This window comes from Lissotriton helveticus, chromosome 4_1 (genome assembly GCF_964261635.1).
Source record: "Lissotriton helveticus chromosome 4_1, aLisHel1.1, whole genome shotgun sequence".
NCBI lineage: Eukaryota > Metazoa > Chordata > Amphibia > Caudata > Salamandridae > Lissotriton > Lissotriton helveticus.
In genome coordinates this window covers 1,573,813,642-1,573,827,362 of record NC_136063.1, presented here as the reverse complement: position 1 = coordinate 1,573,827,362, position 13,721 = coordinate 1,573,813,642, and the positions used below count along the sequence as shown (strand labels likewise).

General features: G+C 40.8%; 1 protein-coding gene across 1 annotated transcript in view; it reads right to left on the bottom strand.

Moving 5' to 3' along the window:
* The window catches only part of GLI3 (GLI family zinc finger 3), a 408,823-nt gene that overhangs the window by 176,976 nt on the left and 218,126 nt on the right, over positions 1-13,721 (bottom strand). Inside the window, exon 4 of the mRNA XM_078688198.1 lies at positions 11,834-11,939. Within this exon, the coding sequence (XP_078544324.1) occupies positions 11,834-11,939 (106 nt within the window). The remainder of the gene's footprint in view (positions 1-11,833; positions 11,940-13,721) is intronic.

Below are 13,721 nucleotides of genomic sequence, written 5' to 3'. Positions count from 1 at the left end.
AAAAAACTGAGGTTCGGATAACGCTCTGGGCGACCATTTAAATACATCGCCGCGTGAAAGGGGACACTATAGAGGGGAGCAACAGTGAACATGGGCAGCAGTGCAAAAAGGGCAGATTTGTTTCTGTTTCTTATAATTATATATGAATAGTCCTTTGTTTTTCCTATTTTGGATATTGTACTTAAGGCAGTAATAATGATCACTAAAGAACAAACCAGAGTGATCACATACACAGCAGAAAGCAGGTCAGCAGGCAATGTGCCACGACAACAGCAGAGAAACAGCAAAAGGAGTCGCCTGATAAGCTGACTAAACTTTCTCAAGCGCAGCATAGTTTGATTACGTCCGTGTGCTATTAAACCTGTGATTCCCAGACCTATTAACGAGGTAAAAGACTATAATCAGTTCTCCACCTAAAACGCTCAACAGGGCCCTCGCCCTACCCACCTCGACTTGGAGTGGCTCCCGGGCACCAATGGTGCAGGCGGGCCTCTAATCGACTTGCAGGCCCGAGAGGAGCGCAGCTCATGCGGAAAAGCAGTTGTCAGAGAGAGGCCGGCGAACCCGCGTGGGAAGCAAACACAACAAACAGCTCAACAGAGAAAGCGACGACTATCAGAGAGGGGCTGTTCTAGTGCTTATGCGAAGTACACCAAACCCCCAGTCACTGCCTCTGCCTGAGGCACCCTCCAAGGGTGGATAGCGCTTAGAGGGGGCTTGTGAGTGCACACATTTACTGCCTGCCATGGAAAGCACAGCCATCGTCACACTGTTATCTACGTGAAAAGACTTGCATAAGCTGGTAAATTGCACAAACTGTCCCCCCAAAAGCTGGCATTTTATTTATTTAATTATGAAGGAGCTTTAGGAAGACCTGGGTGTCTCCTTTAATTCAACGCAACAATCTGTGGCGGTTTCAAGAACATAAAGTTTGACATTAAGTTCAACGGCAAACTGCTTTCAAAATTACAAATTTGCACAGGATACGTAAATGCAAAAAGGCTGGGATTCCCCACAAGGAGAGTTTATGTTTTTTAGGGGCATGTGAATGCAATGGATTTTTGCTCATTAAAAAAAACGCATTCTGTGTCTTTTGTTTCGTCGTTTGATGGGTCATAATAAAGGTATGCTAACAACTTTGACCTTACCGCCTGCCCTTACTTAAGTAACAGCCCGAAGAAGGGTCTCTTTATTCTGGCCTGCTGCCTGCACTGCCTCTCGGGTTACTACCTTAAAGCTGGGTGCTGAATGTGGCCTTTGTGGTGTCGAGTGACATCATTTTTTTAATATAAAATCCTATGCGTCGTTAAAATATCTTTTACATTCTGCAAACTAAAGAGCGAGCTCAGGGCTAAGGGACTGACACTCCAGAAGAAACTGCAGTCGGTGCCTTTGTTAGGTCGGCGAGGCTGTAACATTGGGAGATGGCGTGCTGCTGGTTAGATAAAAAGAAAGTATCAATGAAATTCGTGTATGACCATCTTTATAAAAAAATCAAAAATTGGACAGTTGTTATTAACTTTCTAACATTGGTCACAATGGCCTAAAAATTGAACTTGTTGCTTTTGTCTTCCTTGTATCCGCTCGCTGGTGGCTCTAATACTACCAAAGGTGGTATGCAATACTTAGGGAAAAGACATAAATTAAAAAATAACTAAATACATTGAAAATTGTTGTTGCCTTGGACGCCAAATATACTTGCAGGAGAGCTGCTGCTAAATCGAGTCAAAAGTGAGTGGAGCTAGCTGCAAGTTTGCAATAAATACCCTGTTTAACAGATGCCCCGTGCTCGGATTAGACTCATTTCTGAGTGTAATATAGGCCAAATGCAGTACACAGTGCAGGAACGCTTTCTGACAGTTTCCAAGTACTCACAATCAATAAAAATATAAATCTAATGGCCATTAAAATGGTCGAAATAGGCCTCCTTTGGTCTTTCAGCTTTGTTTCCCTCGAGTACACGAACTACTTCACTAAAAAAGAATAGCTTGACTGTTTGCAGAAAGTGGGAAAGTGGGTTACGCATTCGCGAGGGGGAGGGGTGGGTCAGGATTGAAAGTGGAGCAAGGTGTTTTTTTTATGCATCCGCGAGCCCAACAGCGCACCAGCTCCCGGGGAAAGCTATTTTTCTTCAAATGAACCCGTGCACAGCAAGGCCTAGTCCTCCTCTCGTTACTGCGACACCTGACGTGAGAGGGGGCTGTGTGTGCGGAAATGGCGGTCACAGGCCGGTACCTCTCAGCCCCGTGCAACAGGTTTGACGGCAGCCTCCATAGAGCCGGCTTGCTTCCGGTTCACTGAACCCAAACACCTCAGTCAATATCTGCTCACTCAACTAATACTGCTGACTGCAGCACAAAGGACACAGGAATTTCACCCAATGAGTCACCGCAGCACAGGGCTCCAAACGGCCATTAATTGTATTTAGGCTGCATTATATGCTTAATTAGATATTTCAATCAAGCGTACCGTGAGGTTCTCGTCGACACGCCTTTCAGGCATTGCCAGTAATGTTTTTAGGAAAGGCCTGGAGGATTGCTTCACGAAGCAATGCTCAGGAAACAAAAAATAAATGTATGTGTTTTTTAATGTGGCATATACTCTATATGAAGCGATAATACCGCACGGGGAATTACCACTACAGAGAGGTTTGGTTTTCCTGGGTACAGCATTATCAAAGCACAATTATGTCGGACTGTGGAATAACAGTCATTTTTACAAGTTTTCCCATAAGAACTGCAGAACCAAATATTGTCTTCTATGCACGAATTCGGGTAGGATTTTTCTGGCGAAATATGGCCAAAGTAAAATGCATATTCAGTGTTGTATTACTGCAAAAGCTGTAATCTCTATTCAGGTGCAAACTCTGGTTTGTGCTTGAAGCACCTGACTTGGGATTACCACACAATAGGGTCCTACATTGTATTAGGCCTCTGAGGGTGGCTCTCTGTTACCAGGCCCACTGCATGTGGTTCATTGTTTCCCTTCAGTATAGTTAGTGGCATGTTTGCCTTAACCATGAAAAAGAACTACATAAAATACTCGTCTGTGCAGCACACAAAATGCTTCATGTTCGTCCAACGCATTCTTGTAATAAAACAAACTCAAGGAAAATAATTCTCTGAAACATGTACAAATATTTTAATTTACTGGAATTAACAAAACTTTCAAGAGAGCCCTGTCAGAAGATCTGGTTATGCAAAACTACAGCAGACTTGAATGAAGGGTTCACCAATCATATTAGGGTCCCAAAAACAAAGGTCTTTAATTCGAACAAAGCAGTATGTGTACAGCTGCCTGTAATTTAGCATGCTTACAAATTCTATACATTTCTGCAAGCCTAAATTTTCCCTAAACAGAGACGGTTTCGAAGAAAAACAGAACATCACAAATAAAAACACGTCGAGTTTGTAAATCTTTAACCATGTCTTCAACTACTGCAAAATATATTTTCTCAATCTCAAGACTGCATCTCTTTCCTTTCTTTGAAATTAAATGGAATGAAGACATCATATTTAAATTAGTGATCCTGAATGAAGCTGTCTGACCTCCAAGAAAAGAGAATAATGTCACTATTTGTGGGATAGGAGAGGGATAGACTAGCCAAAAGCGACAGAGAAGACTAGGCAAGCCGCCCAACCATTCAAATGTCTTGGGGATCCTTTCCTGGCCAGCCTGCTGAAGAAAGATGTTGGTATTCCATCCTATGAAACTGCAATTACCTTATTTTACCCCTAATGAAAAAATACTGGTCCCTTATCTGCACTAGAAGGCCCATGCAACTGGAATTTGAAAAAGAACAATTTATGCAGGGAGCCTTAGGCTCTGGCCAAATGAAGAGTTATACTCATAATAGTGCTGTGTTTTAAGCACAAAAAGTAAGCGTCAGTAAGCCGCTCTATAATGGGCCATTCACTAACATCTTTTGTCATGGATATCCTAGCTGGGAGTATGTGTCAAAAGGGAAAGGACTCCGAATAATCTTCAAAATCCCCATCCTATTTTTAATAATTACACTGTGGATACTTTTACATGTTAGTGAGGCCTGACTGACCAGAATAGTATGTTTGGCAGCCATATTTGATTGCATTTTTAAATATGGTAACAAAACATAACTGCAATGTTTAAATGAGTCTAGACATACTTAAACACTGCCAATTTAATAGAATAATTGTGAAAAATTCGGCGGAAGCCCAATGATTTTTTTTGCCCACTGGAGAGGCGTGGTATGAAAAAGTTTGAAGATCACTGTTCTATGACTACCTACCACATCTAATGAGTTACTTAAGACGTTGGGCCTGATTCAGAGTTTGCGGATGGTCCTTTCAGACACAAAGGTGACGGATATCCCGCCCACCTTATTACAAGTGCCTTATATTTAATGGCACTAGTAATAAAGTTGGCAGGATATCTGTCATGTTTGTTGTGGAGAAACCTGTCCCCCAACTATAAATTAGGCACTTAGTCTAAGAAGGAAGACTTAAAACTGTTAGCCCAAGGATGCAAATATTATGTCAAGACTAAGTATATTAATCGTATGCACTTCTTACCCATTACCCGATGCAGGAGCTGCAGCAAACCGGTAGCAAGTCTTGGTCTTTTATCTGGCTGTGTGCATTACTTCGCCCATTAACTCATTACATCCTTGAAGAGTTTTCTGGAGTCCCGTGGTGTGCATTATTCCACTATCTAGTGGTTTACTGGTTGGGGTCCGGAGTTGTATTTTCTTTTGTTTTCTTTTTTATGGTTGTGGGTGTGGTAATCGAACACCATTTGGTGGTATGTCTGTCTTCTTTGTGACATCAGATGAGCGGCCCAGAAGGTCCTGTAGGTATGCCATCTTCAGATTATTTTTTCCCATTTTAAAATGGTAGGTGTTTGAACTTCCTCTTTCTCTCTGGTCTTGTTAAAGAAAATCGTTTGTTTGCCCCTGACTTTGGTAACTAAAAGAAAGCCACCTAGTTGTATTGCTTGGTTCACATGGAAATGCTCCACTACTTTGCGAAGGAACTGGGGGAATGGTTCTTAAAAAGATTCGGTCTTTATGGATTTGGAGAGATGATTTGAGGCTGGTGAGTGCTTACAGCTCATTGACTCTGTGTAGAAACATCAAGTCCAATAGTAAGGCGGTTTTTAATGTTAGGAACTAAAGTTCTGACTTGTGCGCCGGTTCAAATGGTTCTGTCATGAGCCCAGAGAGCACAGTATTCAGGTACCATGTCTGTGGTGGTACCTTCCATTTTTGCACCTTCTAGAAATCTCTTTACGACTGGTAGAGTGAACCAACAATGCTCATAGGCCCGAGGTGTAGGCCATAATGGCAGCCAGGTGAACCTTGAACGATACGTATGCTAACTTATTATCCAGCTGGTAAGTCAGATACTTTCGGTCTGTGGTGCTTTCTGTCCTCTTATCTACGTTGCCTTGTTTCTTGCACCAGTGAATTTATTTGTTCCACTTTGCAGAGTAACACTTGTGTGTGCTTGATCTTCTGGCCTCTTCGAGAATCTCCATGGTTATCTCTGGACAGTGGAAGTGGCAGATTTCTAGGTACTCAGGAGCCAGGCAGCTAAGTTGAGAGTGGTGGATCCTGTGTGTCAGATCAGACCATATTTTAAAGAGTGCAGTGATTAGGTCCCATTACGATGGCAGGACTATCCTCTCTCACAAAGATATTGCTACCAGGTCTGAGAATTTGTCTGGCTCAGTGAGAGGCTACCAGGATAAGGTTCATGTCAGAATGTTTGAACTTGTCTATTACCATCTGTATTAGGGGAATCAGTGGAAAGACGTATCAAAGTGTCACTGGTAAGTTTATTGACATGGCATTCATTCTGAACCGTTGGTGTGGGTATCTGGAGTCATCTTGCATTCCCTGGGCTTGCAAATATATGTACGTCTGGGGTACCGCATTTCCTGAAGATGCCTTATGGCATTCCTTGATTTACCCGAGGCAGGACTGGCCCTACCAGGTATCGGGAATTTCCACAGGAGGCATGGTGGGGGGCCCGTTTTGTTAGTGGTGCGCGTTTTTAATACTGCAGCAGGTTTTAAAACACTGCAAAGTTCCTTGTATATCCAGCAGTTATCAGGAAATATCAAAAGTGTCAAGATAACTGGTGAATAATGTACCTGCTGGAGAGAGATGGGAGTTTTGTCTAGTGGCAGTTTTGACTCATCTAATGTAGCGCAGAGGGTTAATATGCCTGCTGCAAAGAAGGTGTACCATGCATATCAAAGAACAGTATGTTATGTGCATAGCTTATTGGGTTACTGCTTGTGTCACAGAGATTCTTCTGTTACTGTGCAGTTCATAAGTTACAATCATAATCTAGCACAGCGTACTCTGAACTGCCATCAAAGAGCTGCATGCAGGCTGCATGATACAGGTTAGAAAATTATGTTTTTCCCAGTCTTTCATTATTCTGAATGCGCTAAAGAAAGTTTTTTTTGGGTAGAAATAAATTTGTATTATTAAAGTCAACCCTAACCACTGTGTTATGTTCTGAAACCTGAGTTTGTGCTTCTCCACACCCAGCACTCTTAAAAAAATGCATATCAGTATGATGACATGTGAATCTACACCTTGTAGTCCCATTTGCCTTATGTCACATCTTCCATACACTGATTTACACGTATATGATTCATTGTCTCTGTATGTGTGTGTGATGTGAAGTGCTCTGACACCTTACAATAGTATGAGAGGTTCTATAAAACAAATGAAATATCTGTGAGAGGGGAGCTATGGACAGATGAGAGGCACTGTTGGAGGGTGATAGTGAGGGAATCATTGAAGAGCCCCAACAAAGACTGTTTGCATCCTGGTGCACAGTACAGGCATCATGTACTATGCTTTGAAAGCTAATACAATTTAATATATAATGGCAAATGTGTCGTAAAAATGCACCAATTGTTCCATCATTTCATGGAGGGAAAACTCCCAAAGTCCCCCTTTGTAGTGGTCAGGCTCACTTGAAGCACTTGTGCTGCAGGGTACGGTAGCTGGTCTGACAAAATTTGCCAGGGCTACTTTGGGTTCCCAGTCCGGCCCTGGTTTTATCTTCCATTCATGGGTTGCATTTGCTTGTCTGCTTAGCCTGCCAGCTTCGTTATTTTGTATGCCTGGCAAGTATATCACCACCAGTGTTATATTTGTTTGGATTGCCCTAAATTCTTGTGCTCCCAGATGACGGGTCCCCATTCTGGTTGTGAAAAAGGGGTGAGTTTCCTCCCTTTTCAACTCCCTCTCAGTGTGTGTGGCCTTCGGTGGTATCCGGTTGATTTAAACTGTTCTTTCTCAGTGTCTCTTTCGACGATCAGTCACTTCCCCTTCGACTCTTTTAGAGCTCCTCCATCCTGCTTCCAGACCCAACAGTGAAAAAAAGAAACTGAGGTTGGCAAACAGCACAGGAAATAAATTCCTGGGTACAATTCTGGTGTCACAGAAGGGATGGCCATACCACCAAAAGTTGGTTGACAACCACACCAACAACAACAACAAAAAACAATTAGGAAGTTACAATTCCAGACCCAAAAATGACTTGGCTGAATAAAGCACATTATGTGAATCTAAAAAAGATTCACGATGCAAAACTTAATTATTCCATTGGTGTTCTTTATACAGTGTGGATCAGCAGATACTTTAAAAACTAAACAAAGGTGTTTTGGATGAACATTATATTGGGGTCCACACAGACGCTATACCACCAACAATGAGGAGAACAGGAATAGATTTTCAGGCCTGATAAGCATATAATATCTTAACATAATTTACATTATTTGTTCACGTAGATGGATGGGTATTTGGAACGGAAGGAAATCCCAGGCAGGTTAGAGGACAGTGGAGTCATTTCATGGCTGGATGTATTGAGGTATCCTCACACCTTCCATGCCTAAAAGTAATCCTGCTTAAGCAAAACACTTTATTTATATTCAAATACTAAAGTGACCGCTGCCATTTCAGAAATTCCCTTGGAAGAACAGTGCAGAATTTCCACTATAGTTTTCAACCTCCCAAAACTCTACCACCACAAAAAAAATGTAGACATTTACTAATATGACTGCATTTCACAGTTCTTAATCCCCTGGTTAATAATTTTTCTAATGATGACATCGTTTTTACTATTAAATTATTAACTTGATTGGACAGTTGATAAGTTACACCAGTCGCACTGAATCTTAATTTTTCTTTCTCTAATCAGGACAGGTGAAATCACAGATAGCAAATCACTGGCATTACTTAGTGTCTTCTTAGATGCAATCACACCTCCATGGATTCCCCATGGTAATTTACTTTGCACTAACAAGGTGCCAATGGAGTTATCTATATATTCTTAGCAGAATAAATACGAAACAACTATGAGCAAAATGACTGCTGGCACTTATGATCCCAAGAGGCAGTTTCATAAAAAAGGGGTAATATGAGTAAACCTCTCCTCTTTTGGAATAAGACCAGATGTTATCTATACCAGGTCACTAATTTAGTGACGGGAAGTGAAAGTCAAGGATTATTTCTAAATGGGAATACATGCTTGCTGGTTCTTCTTGCCAGGTAAGAGACATTGGTATTACTTTCCGAAGCCAATACCTACCAGAGCAGTCTGTAGTGAGTGCAATGCAATGTGGAAGTTTGTGTTTTCAGAAAATATTTCTCTATGCTGCATCTTCCAGGTTAATCAAACATGGGGGTTTATCTAAAAAGCTTTTGTTGGGGGGTGGGGGATTCCTAAGACCTGTTAGTTTGTCAAGTTCCCAGGGAACCCACCGATGCTTCCAATGAAGTAGGGTAGGGTGCACCACAGCTTCCTTTCTACCTCGAACGTGCAGCGCAATGGTGGGCTGGAAGGGGGCAGTATAGCCTACTTACATTTTCCATTCACCCACCTGGATGCAGTGGGTGCATTTCATGAAACCAATCTACACCTAAGCATTACAATCTGGTTACACCATTTACCACATGTCTTGGTGGAAGTAAAAACGTTCGACCTGCAATTTCATGTATTGAAGGCCATGCAATATTATATTGAATGGCTCTGTCAGATGAGGAGCAAGTATGAAATATTCTTTGATAATGTCGTTTTAAATTTTTTAGCTGTAAGGCTTTGGAGAAATGGTTTGTACTTCGTGTTTTTGTTCAATGCAATTTCCAATTCAAATGTACTGCATGTCATAGACAATGGAGTATATTTGATGCTTAAGAATATGGAGGAAAAAAAATCTTCTTTTGGAAAAAACAATCTATTCAATGAGTTTTGTATGTATGAATGTTTGTTAATGTAGCTTACTTGTGTTGCACAAACGTATCCAGAAAGGAGTGCTGTGTCGCATGGATAAAAGCAAATCGTTTATTACTGGCGTTCGAGTCAGAAATAATTGAACCGTTGTAGGGGACACTACATAGGTGAATCCTTTATTCTTAAACTATAATGCAAAGTTCTAGGTAGAGACTCGTGTGAGAATGCCGATGTACAAGAATCATAGTAGCAGATGGAGTAATGTATAGAATATTAGAGAGCAGGCGTTCTAGTTTCTGTATGAAAACTGAAGAGTAAAATATTAATGGTGCATATTTAAACATTTCTAACACGATATGTTCATGATACCAGAAGTGCCTTAAACATATTTCTCTTTCCATGAAAAAAAAACAGTGACATTGTCGAAATAAATTCATAAAGGGCTAGAGGATGTGAAAAGGCTGTAATTACATCCATTTTAACATCTAATAAGCCCTGGTTGGGGAAACCAAAGCCGGGTTAATTCGTGATTTCCTCTGTTTATTCAGAACCAAATTAAGTGTCAAACAACTAATACAGCACATTTTTCATTATACAAGCTCTTAATTTAATTCTTGTCCACATTGTTGATGCCTGATGGGGTGTGTTTATGGAAGGAGAAGAGCTATTTACAAACATCTGGGAATGAGATCTTCGTTGATGGACAATGGGAAGATAATTTGGAGAGAACACGTACAATTGTATCCTTTGTGCTACAAACCCATGCAATGACTTGGAGCAATTTCTGCGTACATATACCCTGCTGCCTAATGCCTGCTTGAGAATACAACACAGATGTATAGCAGCCTCCAGGCAAATTTGCCCTGAAATTACAACGCCGTAATGGAAAACTGATCCAAACAGCATCATTCCAGCATTATATGAGTACTCGAGCATGTAGTTAGGAGTGTTAATATCAATTAATTCTGCACAGGAGCGGAATACGTTTTCACACCACTTCATTTTTCATCAGCGCATGTGTAATTACAGAACTCCAGCTAATAGCCATGGTGCTGCAGACTGCCAAGAAAATAACTAGCATTATTCTTCCAAGGAGTCTTGTGTTTTCCTTCCTTTATTGTCTCAACATGATGGGTAATTATTACATATGATTAAACGTATGTATTAGGTCTTTTAGCGAGCGAGTGAGAACACCTCCTTCTGGCTTCAGTTCAGAAGCCATTCATCGTATTTTTGACCTCAACGTATGAATGAAGTCTGTTATTACTGTATATACTATTTTGCAATTCAATCGTTCCAGATGAGATAATATTGATGCGCCAACCTATTTATTTTGCATTTCTTTTGACTGTTATCGCTAGTTATTTTCTTTTCTTTTATCTTTATGTAAACCAAGTGCTATATCAGGGACGCCATTTTGTCTCAGTGACATTGTCATCAATCACTGGAAGCATGCGGGCGCACACAAGAGCGGGCTATATAGTGCACTGTACATTTCATTACAGAGCCGCTGATGAATTTGGAAAAGGCAGTGCCTCAATGAAATCTGTGCAAACAAGAAGACCCCTAAAAATGTGAAACACTATTTTATACCAATGATTGGTTACTAATAAAGTTTTGCTTTAGTGGTTCCAAATGTTCCAGTAGCAGAATGTGCATAGGACTAATATTTAGGTTACTCAATATTAGAAGGGTTTTGTTTGAACTCAGTGTGATAAACTTGGTAATTGTAAGGGCCTGAGCTAGGAATTATCAGCTTTACAATAATCAAAATGGAATGCTCACATACACTATCTATTCCATGGGTGAGGTGAGCTCTCAAATGCCAATGGCCAATGAACATGACCGATAGCCTAAGGATCTTCGGGCATACTAACACTAGCAGAATCGCTGTGGTGGACTGCATGCCACAATTATTTAAATGCTCACAGCTAGCTAAGTTACTGTAACTGATACACTGCACAGGAAAATGTATCAACATCGGTAATTACTAGGTACTGTATTAGCCAGGACCTTTTGTTTCTCCAAAAACAACTTAACAGGTGCATATATATACACTGACACATGGACGGGCTTTCAGACAGCCCTCTTCGTCCAAACGTCTGCAATAGTGTCATTCGCTTCCATTATCACAACATACTACATCAGACAGAGGTTCAGCTCACATCAATCAGCCTTTGACTTAACTTACTATGAGCGAGGGCATTCTGTTTATGCAAACTGTGCACATTGGCAGAAAGAGTAGTCCCCTTTACTGCCATGCACTTTTTCTTTTTTTGTTTTTAAATCTATCGTTTTCCTTTTGTAAACTCTTTTTTTCCTTATATAAGGGCCTGGCAGCTCTTCAGACACCACTACCAGGCCATCAGTGCCGCTTACAACACACCACATGCCACACACAGTTTTAGAGGCCTCTATCTTGAAGAAATTGCTTTGTAATCAGGTATCTAAATATTTTTCTAACCAATATTTTAAATATTTAAAATTTTAAATATTTGAAAGAATTGTTTCAGCATTGGAAACAAGGAAATGTACATTTTGGGTTATAGTTTTAGTCTAATAAGCTTGATGCATTAAATAAGTAACATTTGAGTACATACATGTGCAGTGGAGGAATAGGTGTGGGGTCATAATGGTACCGTCCTTCGTGATGTCGTGCATCAATTGGCACTGGAGGATGGAAGGCTGGGAAAAAGGGTTGAGGATCTGAAAAATAAAAGGATACAGTTAACAGGAGACAAACTTACTTCACACCACTATTAGGAACTTGCATTTAAATCCTTATTTCGCACTAAAGAAATCGTTTGCACAGTGGAAACATGGACCAGCAACATGTCTCAGCAGTAAACATTTTCATTTTTGAGTGTTTTCTTCCATGGTTTATATTTTGGGAAATATTAGTTAAAAAACAAATAACATTCATCTTTTCTGATTTGTCTGAAACATTCTGGGCTTCATCACTAACGACTGGTAAAAATAAGGCGCAAAAAACTTCCAATATAATTACCATGACTTCAGGAGAGATGGGAAACTTTGCACCTGATCACAAGTTTTCTCTTACGCATAAGGTGGTGAGAATTGTGATATCAGTGCAATAATAGATATTGCAAGCAGCATTACAGCATCGTGGTCCAATATGCACACAGTGTTTAACATGAGTAAATCCCAGGGACAAAAGAACAGTTTGTGCAAAATGCGTGCTGTGAAATCACACGCAGTTGCTATTTGGCCCTGCTCAAGTGTTACCACTGCACTCAGAATGAGATCACTATTTTACCAGTGGGGTTCACTGTTTGCAGCAGGATTTCATTCTTTTGAAAATTGTCTGAATGCTTTAAAGTTTGTGTGCCTGATGTTGCATGAAATAATTCCTACACTATAGCCTTCTCAAAAATTGTTACTTTTTTTCAATCTTTTGCCCTTTTCAGATGTCCAGGAGATACCAAATTCTTTTAAAGTGACTGTAACACATTGGAATTGATAAACAAATGTTAGTAGGTAGTTGAAGAATATTTCTGGAACCATTCATTGGCCCCCACTATGTAGCCCGAGTTTTCAAAATATGGTGCAGGAGGGCCAACTTCATGCCAGATTTTCAGAAAAGCCACATAATATTATCAAACATGCAGTAAATCTAAATGGAACTCTTGCACATTGTAAGGTTATTCTAAAAATCTTACATATATTAGTCCCTCATTCACATTTGTTAAACACACCTAATGTAGGATGTTATCTATGGATTAAAATCACAGGATCAATACACAAAACTTTCTTTGGCCACTTTATAGAAAGTGTCCCACAGTCACAGTAGATATGTATTCCTGCTTTTTGCACCCTCAAGGCACTTTGGTATTACAGAACAAGGCACAGATTCTTGCACGGCTGCTTCTGTAATGCAGATGCTGTCAGTGTCAAATGTGTGCTGACACCATTTACTTGTGGCATTCCGTTACTTGCATGGGGGTGCAGCCTCATGCAAATTAGGGAATTTGTTCCTTTTGCCCCCACGTAGAGGCAAGGATACCATCAGGAGAAGCACTGATTGTAAGCCACACAGAGGTGGAGAACAGTCAGTGTGCCCCAAAGGTGCCCCTTGAAAGGGGTAAGAGAGCACTCCAGGCATCCACCAACAGGCAAGTGCAGTCACTCACTGCACCAATTAAACACCCACACCTTGTAACCATGAGGGCAGTATCCACCTACACAGTGAAAAGTTGCCTAGCCTCTTCAAAGACCTGGTCCATCTTTCACTAATATGCTGTTCCCAGTGCAAACGCGTGCACATGCATCTTCTGGGAATAGAACACTTGCTGCTACATGGCTAATTCTGCCGGTCTGCACCCAGCATAATTAAGGTTACAGCATGGATCCCTGTTCAGAATCATGTCTGATGTTTTCCTCTGCAGATCCGGATGCCCTGAGCAAATAAATAGCAGATATGTTGCACTTGATCCTAGTTAATCTGGCAATTCATCCCCTTGGCCCCTA